The 12,172-nt window shown below is 39.2% G+C and overlaps 1 protein-coding gene across 1 annotated transcript in view; it reads right to left on the bottom strand.

Moving 5' to 3' along the window:
- LOC127447804 (parathyroid hormone 2 receptor-like) overlaps window positions 1–11,737 on the bottom strand; it is a 70,077-nt gene extending 58,340 nt beyond the window's left edge. The window contains exons 1-4 of the mRNA XM_051709864.1: window positions 11,642–11,737; window positions 7,740–7,850; window positions 7,517–7,632; window positions 7,332–7,429 (exon numbers count right to left, since the gene is read on the bottom strand). Of these exons, the coding sequence (XP_051565824.1) occupies window positions 7,332–7,429; window positions 7,517–7,632; window positions 7,740–7,850; window positions 11,642–11,699 (383 nt within the window). The 5' untranslated portion in view covers window positions 11,700–11,737. The remainder of the gene's footprint in view (window positions 1–7,331; window positions 7,430–7,516; window positions 7,633–7,739; window positions 7,851–11,641) is intronic.
- Between the last annotated feature and the right edge of the window lie 435 nt (window positions 11,738–12,172).

The following is a 12,172-nucleotide window of genomic DNA, read 5'->3' on the forward strand; positions in this document are numbered from 1 at the left end:
AATTTGTTGTGTAGCATGTCTTTAAAAGTAATAGATGCAAGGCGGCTCAGCCCTTGCGTATATACACAAATTTGCACACTTGAACAACTAAATATAATAAATGGATCTGTAAACTGCATTTTAAGTGACAGTCACACCAATGTGTTCTAAAAAAAAAAATGTATGATATCAAAGGTGAGAAAGGGCAGTGGTCATTTCCTTTTAATATTACTTTTTTACTTGCTGCCTAGTCAGGGTTCCCACTCATTTCAAGGCACAATTTCCAGTACATTTTGTGCCCAACAGGTGTAATATTTAAGCAAAAATACACGAGCGGTCATGATGTCTACTTTGGTTATTGGATGGTTATTTTTTCTGAATTCCATATTCAAGAGTTTAATAAAATTTTATTATCAAAATGGTGTCTAATAAAATGTATTCATTAAAACTTTAATCAAATAATAATATAATTATTTTAATTAATTTCATTTTTCAACATAACATTCACTGTAAAAAAAAAAATCCTGTTAAATTTACAGTAAAAAACTGGCAGCTGTGGTTGCCAGAAATTCACCATAAATAATACAGTAACCATGTTTCAGGCTTTACAGGATGTAATTTTGATGCCTGTATATTTTATGGTGCATTACTGTCATTTATATTATTAAATAATAAACTTGATATATTAACCTTCTGAAACTCTAAAAATCTGCTTTTCACTTAATAATGTATCACTGTAGTAATTACAAAACAGCACATGATAACATGAAGTTCATCAATAGAGGTTCTTCCAGGAGAAATGACCAATAAACATGTAGAGACAGTTCTCAGTGTCACTCACACAAACACTAAACACCGTCAGGGTAACACATGTGAAATTAAAATAATGTAATAAATATTAACTAAACTACATTAAATATAACACAGAACACCCCAATGTACATAACTGATATTAAAAATAAGAAGAAACATAACTATTCCCATAAAATATAATGAAATGAACTGGGTCATGCAGGGAATTCTGGGAACACCCGATTATTTTTTTTACTGTAATTTTAACAATAATGTACGACCTTGTTAAAAATAATATCCTTTTTTTCTGTTAATTATACAGAAAATCATACTTTTTAAATAAAAAAATAAATATTTTTACAAAATTTTACCGTAAAACCACATGAATTGTCTTTTTAAATATATATATATAAAAAAACCGTACCATATATTTTAAGGTAACTACCTGTTAACCCAATGAAATTTTTTTTTTACTGTAGCATTTTTACAGTCTTTTACCATTAAAATTACAATTACTGTGTTGCATTCTTTTTTATCAAATTATTTTTGTTTTTTTTGCAACATCCTCACAGCGCAATCCGAAACACTCGAGATAATAATTACAGTAAACCCTAACCTAACCTAAACACCAAAAATCTACACACACAGAGCACGTGTGATGATCATGATGAGGTGTTTTCAGTGTATAAGCGGCCAGCTTCACATATTCAGTTTAAAGAGTGCAGAACATGAAGATTATATATTTATTAATGCAGCCTTTTGTGGTTTAATAAACTAGGACATATCACAATTTTAATGTAATTAATTGTGCATTCAAACATTCATTTTTGTTCATTTATGTATTATTCCATGGCTTGCCGTACTTTATACCTAATGACATTTTTATGACTGGAATAAGTGATTCCATCCATATTTTCCACATTGCAGGAATCACAGGACCCTTCAGGAGGTAACGGCAGGGTAAGCAGACTATGATCACTGAATTATTGAAAATGTATTCACATCCTGATGTGTAAAATCCACATCACCACGCAACCACCTCGGAGTGTGAAATCATTTTCAAAAGGAATTCAGAAGGTCCGATCAACGTCATTTTTTTTTTTATTTACAACTCAAATGTTTTCCTAGTTAACATTACAGCAATGTTGGAATGAAAAAAAAATCATATTTTGCACTGTATCATCATCCAATAATTATAATTATTATGGGTAAAAAGGTTTAGGTTTGAAGTGTTGTTAAACTATTTCATTTGATCAAAGCAGAGATGACAGCAGATGAGCAGAGAATGTCCATGACAGGGCTCCGTTCATGACAATCAACCATTGATTTTATTTTAAAATGTGAAGCCACTGGCAGTGACAAAATAAAATGAATTTGTGTATTTGACACCTATCCTGAGTCCCGATTATTACCATGTTTTTGTGCATGTAACAAAAACCTTGTTAGTGACATAGTCAAACAGCTTTATTATACTAAAATATTTTCCAGGACATTTAGGTATTTTTCTCATTTTCCATGACTGGAAAACTACTTTGCAAAATTCCAGGTTCCCTGTCTGTCACTCACTCGATGTTGTGTCGATGTAGTGACACTAGGGGTTCGATCTTGAGAGCCCCAATCACCTTTGCTTAAAATAGAAAAGGCAATGAAAATTGGCGAGTGGAATTTGCATGCCACTCTCCGCCCCAGACGTACGGGTATAAAAAGAGATGGCATGCATCACTCATTCAGAATTTTTCTTTGGAGCTGAATGCATGTGTGTTCGTCCTCTCATTCTTTGCTACGCTGCTGGATTCTTACGGTGCATATCAGCGGTCACACTCACACGGTTGAGTGTTGTGATTCCCCTGGGCGCTTCGGCAGCCTGAGTCTGCGGGTGCTAAAAGAGTATATTAGAAAGAGTATATTTCCTTCTAAAAGAGTTTGCGGAAACACTTGGTGTCTTTTTAAAGATGTCCTTATGCATTTGCGCTACTGGATGTGGCCGTTATCTCTCCCCTCTGGATATCCATGTAATCTGCCTCAAGTGTCTGGGGCACCAGCATGCCAAGGAAGCTTTTGTGGAAGGGTTATTTTATTTGTTATTTTTTTTAATTATATTTATTTATCACACATTATACATTTTTGCACATATACAGTGAAATTCTTTTTTTTTTTCACATATCCCAGCTAAGCTGGGGTCAGAGTGCAGGGTCAGCCATGATATGGCACCCCTGGAGCAGATAGGGTCAAGGGCCTTGCTCAAGGGCCCAACAGTGGCATCTTGGCAATGCTGGGGCTTGAACCCCCGACCTTCTGATCAGTAACCCAGAGCCTTAACAGCTGAGCCACCACTGCCCCAATGAGTTATATTCTCATTGCGAGAACGTGCCCATGAGAACATTGCGGTTGCGGCTCACTTCCTACTTCATGAAGCAAGGAGCCACCGCGGCTGCTCCCCAACCCGGTCCGTCCTGGGCTGACACTCAGACGGCCGGGTTGGCAAGCACCGTGGGCGATCTGGATGTGGACATGGGAGTGTTTCCGCCGGCTCAGCCCCCATGGACCTCCCACCCCCCAGCATGCTCGTTCTGTCTGGAAGAGCTGTCGAGCGATGCAGGCAGTCTGCCTCAAGGTGGGTTTAATGTGTAATTCGCGGCTCGCAACGAGGATGAGCTTTCGGTTGTGTCATCGGAGGGTGGGCTTCTGCTATCGGAAGCGGACGAATCTTCTGAGCTCCTGACCATGGGCAGGTCTTCCGCCAGCAGTGGTTGACACGATAAATCAGGACAGGGCCCCCTCTATGAGGTGGCTGTATTCCTTGAAGTGGCATCTTTTCGCTAACTGGTGTTCTTTCCATGGGGAAGACCCACAGAGATGCGCCGTCGGGTCTGTGCTGTGTTTTCTTCAGGAAGGGCTGGAGAGACGGCTGTCTCCCTCTACCCTGAAAGTGTACGTGGCTGCTATAGCAGCTCACCACGATGCACTGGACGGCAGTCCCTCAAGACAGCGCAACCTGATCAACAGGTTCCTCAAAGGCGTGAGGAGATTGAATCCTCCTAGACCGCACCTGATCCCTTCTTGGGATCTCTCTGTGGTCCTACCTGCCCTACAGAGAGCCCCATTTGAGCCCCTGGAGCAAGCCGAGCTCAGCACTCTGTCTCTGAAGATGGCCCTCCTGGTGGAGCTCACTTCCATCAAGAGGGTGGGGAACCTGCAGGCACTCTCTGTTACCAGCGAATACCTGGAGTTCGGGAGCCTGGTTACGTGCCCAAAGTTCCCACCACTCCTTTTCAGGACCAGGTGGTGAACCTGCAAGCACTCCCTTCAGAGGAAGAAGACTCGGCCTTGTCTTTGCTGTGTCCAGTTTGCGCCCTGCACGTCTATCTGGACCGCACGAAGAGCTTTAAATGTTAGGAGCAGCTCTTTGTCTGTTTTGGAGGACAGCAGAAGGGGAAAGCTGTCTCCAAGCAGAGGTTGGCCCATTGGATTGTGGATGCCATTTCTCTCGTATACCAGTCTTAGGACTTGCTGTGCCCCTTGGGGGTCTGGGCGCACTCCACTAGAGGTGTTGCGTCCTCCTGGGAACTGGAAAGGGGGGCCAATCTAGCAGACATATGCAGAGCTGTGGGATGGGCTGTACCGCTTGCATTGCGCTTTTCCCCTTTTTCAAAGGTGATAATGTGCGCTTTTTGTCCACAACAGTTCCCCATACCGGTGAACTCCAGACGCCTCTTTAATTCTTTAGCACTGTCCGGTAACAAACTCGGCAGAGGAGTAACGCCACCAGGCCAAGTACTCGTGATATTCCCCTTTTCAGGTGAGCCCGTGTGCTTGGGCTCATTGCTCCATATGTGGTGATTCCCCTTTGGTAATCCCATATGATGAGTTTCCACTGTTCGGTTTCCCCTCATCAGAGTTTTCTCTGTCTCAGCCACTGTGCTGCATACCCTCTCTGTAGATATGGTCCTCCTGTGGTATCATTCCATATGTGTACTTCCCCGTTGGTAAGTCCATGTGAGGTATGCTCCACATGTTAACCTCCCTCCGGTAGGATGTGGTCTCCTTTGTGCTCTCCTTCCTGGAGAGGGAAGAGCACTTCCCAGCGCTATTCTAGGAAGTGCTCAGTGGGAGATTGCTTAACAGCAAATTAAGAAAGGCACCGCCGGTAGCCTACTTGGGTAAGTGCCCTCTCCCCCCTTAACAGGACTAGGGAGATGCCTTACCTAACACGCTGGAAGGTCACGACATGGTTGAGCGCTTGCTGCGAGGCACGCAGCGGCTTGCCCGTGTCCACTCTTCTGTGCCTCGTGACACGGTTCAGCGCCTGCGGCGTTTCCTATAGGAACCACTAGTGTCACTACATCGACACAACGTCGAGTGAGTGACAGACAGGGAACGTCTTGGTTACTGATGTAACCTCTGTTCCCTGATGGAGGGAACGAGATGTTGTGTCCCTCCTGCTGCGGCGCTGAACTGGCCGCTGACATGGCCGGAACTCTCTATCGGCTCCTCAGCATAAATCTGAATGAGTGATGCACGCCATCTCCTTTTATACCCATATGTCCGGGGCAGAGAGTGGCATGCGAATTCCACTCGCCAATTTTCATTGGCCTTTTCTATTTTAAGCAAAGGTGATTGGGGCTCTCAAGATCAATCCCCTAGTGTCACTACATCGACACAACGTCTCGTTCCCTCCATCAGGGAACAGAGGTTACATCAGTAACCAAGACGTTTTCCAGAATGCGTGGGAACACTGCTAGTACACTTTTAGTTACTGCTGCTCCACAAAATGTCTGTGCACAGCCAATATCTAAATGTCACAGACTGACCTCTTAACTCAACACAAAGAATGCAAACTTCAAAGCCACATGGTCTGCAATGTATTATTTGTTATTTAAAATATGTATTGGCTAGCAGGTCGATGCACATTAAATAAAAATAAATACATATAAAATAAAAGTAAACAGTTAAGCTAATAAAAAAATCATGACAACTCACATGAAATGAAGACTCCAGTCATATCAGTAACCTTATAAAAGCTGTTTTAATGATGCTGCATCCACGCCTCTAGGTGTCAGTGTCCAAGTCCAAGACGGCATACATAAAAATTTAATGAGTGCTCCTTAAAGTTCCTAACACTGCCAGTCACCTAAGTGGCACCTAAAAGAGTATTTTTCCCACTCTTAAGTTCTTAAAAAACAGACTTGATCAACCAGATCACAGAGAAATGTGATCTCTTACGATGACAATTAACAGCTTTAAAAGGTAATACAGATTTTTTGGCATGGCCGCAGTGTCATCTAGTGTATAAACCCAAAATAGAAGTGTACTTGTTTATAATTTCAGAAGTGTTTTATTAATGCACACACAGTGCTGCTCATTTTCAGAAAAGCAATAAAGAAAATACCCATCAATGACAGAGCCTAAAATTAATTTCTGAAAAGGGGGAAAGAGGATCCCCTCCTTGGTTGCCTAAACAGTGGGGTTCAAAAGTCCACTAGTATTTTGAACTCTTTTATAATTTAATAACACAGAAAAAAATTATAAACAAAAATCAAATTACATCATCAACATAAATATTTGAGTTAAAGGTGGAGGTTTGTGCCACTTTTGCTTTAATGGCAGCTTACACCAAACTGGCATGGACTCCAGATGTTTTTCAAAAATGTTCAAAATCTGATGATCCATGTTGTCCCAAAATGTTTAGGTAATGTTCCAAATAATCTTGTGTGCTTCAATGGATGCAAAGAAACCTAACATATGATGTCATAACTTTTTTTCTCCTTTTTATTTTTAAATCCACTATTTCTAGATTTAGGTGCACTAATTGTGGAATAAAAATTTGATAGAAAGACAAAATTTATGATTTCACTTGCTCATTGGTGTAGAATTTACTCATTCTCATCTGTTGAGAAAAGTGAGAATTTCTCGTATAATGAACACTGAATTTGTGGAAATTATTAAAACTGTGTGCGATATCAGCAATACCCTGCTGAATTTCAGGCCCTAGATGATAACTTTCAGGCACCCAAGTTTAAAAAGTACTTGGTGGTATACTGTATATTCTGGGTTATATAGTGGATCACAAGCTTTCTGAATGATGACAGAGCAGAGGCAATCAGCAGCAGTAGCGCTAATTAAGATTTATTTAAGATTTGCGTAAATGGTAATCTTTTGTCATTGTTGTTTCATGCTCTTTTTTTAAACCACCTTCTTAAACCATCCCTCTACCAACAAGTTCTTCTTCTCACAGACTTGATAGCAAAATCTCACTGTGTTGTGAAAGAGTTGCAGAGACCTTCAACTGAATCATATTGGTCACCAAGTGCTCCATATTTCTGTATTCTCTGTGTTCATTCTTACTCTTAAAAACCATGATATAGTATTCTGTGGGGAAGTTTTATTCTCAACAATATGTCACACTGCAACTGGGTTTTTTGAAAACTCATAAAGCAATATGTGTGGAAAATTAGTTCTTTGGGGGTTAGAAAACAATTCAAAGAATATTTCTTTTAGTGAACTTTTTTTAAGTTCATGAGAAGTACATTATACACACATACACTTTGTCAGTTACTCACCTGAAGTATCCAATAATAAAGATGGCCACTAGAAGAGAGCTGAAGGAAACTGCATAGCCTACTGTGTACATGACATGCAGTCGTTCAAAAAAGACCTGCTGTTGAGACAAAGAGGAGGCTTGTCAAGAAATGTCAAAAGTGATCTCTGTCCACAGAATACAACTAATGGCCATGATGTAGCTTACTCTCTTTTTGTTGGCCTCTGGGGATTTTATGCATTCTGTGTAGTTGACCCAGGTCTTGTTTAAGCTATCTGCAAGCACCCAGGAACCATTGGAGTCACATTTCCTGTAGGCATGGCCTGTAAGATTGACATTGACTTTACTTATCTCCTGCATTTTCGTTGCTTCACTGTTTTGTTATACATCTTGGGGGGGGGGGTATACAGAAAGAAGAAATGTTCCAGACCTGCATGGTTGAAGTCATAGATGTATCTGGGGCAGGGTGTCTTGGTCAGAGTTCCAGGGAAGCTTTGCGGCCAACATATCAAACCATCCCACTCTGGTGGGCACACACCACCTGAGATTAAAAAAAGCAGTGGTGTCAGTTCACCCAAAGTCAAGATATGCCAAGTTCAGGGGATATTATCCAATCTTGCAGCGTCATATGACAACACTACGTGAAAGTCCCAGACATTTTCAATGCCTCCTTATCATATCAGTAGATAGTGTAGCACAATAAATATAAAAAGATCTAATATCCCAATAGAATGCTGCCATACGTCTTTACTGTCTTCTAAGAAGAATCGCTTATTTTTTTCTTATTTGTCACAGTGGATAAAAGCACATACATGAATAAGTGTAAAGGTAAATCTGCATGACATATCATACATATATGGTCTTTGTGTTGTGTGTATATTTTCCAACTCTTGTGGCCTTTCAGTACTTCCCGGGTGTCAAATTAAGCTCAATCTGTCTTGTTTTAAATGGGTACTCCTTCACCCTTGGTTCTGAACTGCGACAGAAACAAGGCAGAAGGAATTCACCTAACTGAACTGACTCTAATCGATTCAATTTCACAAGCAGTCGCTCGTATTCATGACGATTCACCCCAATCAAATCAAAATGACCCTTTACTGGTTACCGAACCACTAAGGGTAATTAAAGGTGACTCTAAAATGAACAATCGTAGAAGAGTCCAAATAGCACCAAAACATCCCAAGATTCATCTGAACACTTACTGAATAATTCATTATTCTGCACCAGTGCTTTAGCTTTGATGGAGATGTTGTCTTGTTGTTTGTATGTGTTTGTCTGCTTCTTCTGCCTATGTTCCAGCTATCATCAATGCCCAAATTTTGGCTATTTCTGCTCGAAAGGGGGATATGTAGGATCTGAATAACCAGGCAGAAGGAAATTAAGAAGAATTAAGACAGAATTACACCAAGATGGCCTGTAATTCCGGAAAATTCCTCTAAGTGTTAAGAAGCCAGGAATTCAGACTGGCGCCAAGAAGTCTGAGCTGACCTACATCCGGCCAATGTAACTGTCACCGTACAAAGGAAACTTTTCCAGGATAGCACAAAGCTGCCTTTTACACCGCCTTCTATTTCCTGTGGTAAGACCATAAAAACCTCATGTTAATGGTCGTCACGTGATTGATACGGCCATCTTGGCCATCTCAGCAAGGAGACCCTCATCCCTAAAGGGCAGAGGTGAAAGTCAGTATAATCCTCAAATGCTAAACTCATCCAAGACAGAGAGATTGAACAGATTTTCACTGGATCTGAATTTTTGACAACTCTCTTTAGCCGGACCAAAAGTCACAAAATGAACTTTTCTTGGGTTTTTACAATGCAAATACATATACAGTATTATGAACTATAACACTATGAAAAGACTCCATTGTATCATCATTCTACACTTCTGAACGCACATAGCCTAATTTTAATATGCTAAGATGCATCACATGATGCCTAACTTTGTTTAGAATCATAGAATGCATTATTCTGACCTTGTGCATACAGTACATGATGCTCAGTTATACAATGTATAATAATGCATATTCAAATGTTAATGTGTAGTGAAGTAACCAAAACATCGACGAAACAACCAGAACTTTCTACTGACCCAGCCAAAGAACCAAAGCAACGCAACGAAACGCAAGTACACCTCCAGACTTTTGCTAGAAAGTGCTGGTGTTTTATTTAAATACATCAGCTAACACGATTGCAAATCGAGGTATACTAAATGAAGTATCGATGGTCCAGGGCATGGTCTACAGACCACATAAAGTTAAATTTTCTCTGTTACAGACCATTTTATTCACCTTCTGTTACAGCTCACTCACCAACATGTTTTATGTTTGTCTATGTGTGTTAATTTAGTTTTATGTTGTAGATTAGAAATAAATTCTTGTTTGTATTCAAAGAGAAATTGACTGTGGTATATTCTAATAAATAATCTCGTCAATTGATTCTTAAAGATCTGCGCTCCATGCTCGAACAACATTTCAACATATTTGTGATATTATTTTCAATGGCCATGAGAATAGTATTACTCTTAAAAGAGTTAACAGGCGCGTCATATCAACTCAGCGAGTGATCAGACGTACACCTTAATTCTTTCAATATTCTCCAAATTAATCATATTTCCCTTCTTGAATTACATATTTATTGGTGGAGAATCTTGTTCAGATTTCTAATCTGATCGTTTGTCATTTATCCTTCATATAATGGTGGTCGAACTCAGCCATGTTTCCTAAACTAATTTACATATACATTCTTACATATTATTGGTGATGAATGCTGGCAGTTGTAAATATACCCTGCCACAAAGTCGCTAATTTCCTACACATAGAAAGTCTAAAGATATTTTTAACCCTTAGTATTAAAATTTATTAAATTCAGCCCTAACTGCTGAACGTAGAGACTCCATTCAAATTTTTGTTCAAATAGTTTTGTAGCCTTAGGTGTGCTTTCAACAGTATTTGTGTTTGCATTATGGCTTTTGTAAACTTTATACTTTTTATTAAAAAAAGGAATAGTTTACCCAAAAATTCTGTCTTTTTTTCCCCCTTACCCTTGTGTCACTCTATACCCCATACTGTTATTTTATCTGTGCCATTTTCGAATCTGGGCATGAACATGGCTAGACGTGATCTTCAGTGAAGGAGAAAATTATTCATGAAAGACGACTTAAATATCAGTCTGTGCCTTGCACAAAGGTATCGTATAACATCAGAAGACTTGTAATATAGTGTATAGTTTAGGGGTGTGATTCAAATACTAAACTTTGGATGCATTCAATGAAAAAAGCATTGATTAAAAGATCAATCTTTGGATTTTAGGAATAGACCAGATCTTTAAAATGAAGGTTGTGATTAATCTGAAAATCAACATTTTTGCCAAGCCCTAATTAACATTAATAAATGTGGTGTTGATGATATCAACTGAAAAAGAAAGTTCTTTCAGATGCGGCACAAATTCCTAAATTTTTTCCAATTGGATTAACATGCATTGCACATAACATGAATCGTGCACAATAAAGCCAAGAATATATATTTAAAAAATAAAAATAATCAGGTACATTTTGATTTCATGTTAACTTTAGTACATAGCCCATCAACTTCTACCTTGATGCACAATCTTAGGTCTGTTTTAGGGACCAGCAATACACATGTACATAAGACATGTAAGATTAGTGGCATTATGCTTTGTTTAGCATGTAAAACAAAACATGTTGTATATATAACGGCTGATCATTCATGCATCACTGCTCACATGTCTTTTGTACACTATTTCCTTTTCACAGAACGTAAATATTTTTATCTCTCTGAATTAGGCATAATCTTTTAAACCATGCCATTAAGATAAAAGGCAGTAGGGAGTGAGCCAAATTAATTTTTGGGTTGCCTGGTCACTACAGATAAAATGGCCAGGAAGGACATTTTACAATGAGTCATCTGCTGCTGAGCTTTTTCCCAGGAGAACATGTTTTGCCTTATTATCTCTGACAAGTCTGTTAAACTGCTAAATGAATCAACAAACTGCGAAGAGAGTTGTGCCTAACAAAGGTCTTGAAGTCTCATCAGCTGTCTGTTTCAGTTTATTTCAGTTATCTCTGCAAGCCTCATTTGTATAAGTGAGCTGACTCATTAAAGCATTGTGAAAAACATGTTTTGACAGAGGTGATAATGTCCCAGATATTAACATGTCACACTCTTGGTGAATACAGTATGTTACTATTTCCAGATGAACAACTTGTACAGGTGGTGTACAAAAACATGGTTGAAGTGGTGGAGAGGCGAAGTGACAAAGCCACTTAATTTTAAGCTATAAAAGAGAAATGATCAGTGGTAAAGGTGCCTACCTGCACGGTCATCCATGGAGACCTTCTGTAGACACTGCAGCTTTGCATCCAGCAGCATCTGAACTTGTTCTTCAGCTGTAACCTCTCCATCTTCACCTGCCTATCAAAAAAAAAAAAAGAAAAAAAAAGCCATCTCTCATCAGCTAATTTCATTTCGCCATCAACTTGTGTCCTTTATTCAACATCTTCTGAAGCTTTGTGTGAGGAACAGAACGAAATTTCAATAAATCGTTCACCCCCCAAAAACTTTCTCTATCATTTACTCACCCTCATGTTGTTCCAAACGTGTATGAATTTCTTCAGTCTAACACAAAATAAGAAATTTTGAGGAAAATCTGATAACTAATATCTTTTAACTAAGTAATTACTCATTAAAAATATCACCCTGCGTTGTATCTCTCAAATCCCTTTCTCATTTTAAATCTTGACGTACCAGATTTGACATCAATGAAAACAAATACCATTGGTTCTTGTGTGTCTCATAATGTGATGCGCCAAGTTTGACATCAATGAAAACAAATACCATTGGTT

Source organism: Myxocyprinus asiaticus, chromosome 11, assembly GCF_019703515.2.
Source record: "Myxocyprinus asiaticus isolate MX2 ecotype Aquarium Trade chromosome 11, UBuf_Myxa_2, whole genome shotgun sequence".
NCBI classification, from domain to species: domain Eukaryota; kingdom Metazoa; phylum Chordata; class Actinopteri; order Cypriniformes; family Catostomidae; genus Myxocyprinus; species Myxocyprinus asiaticus.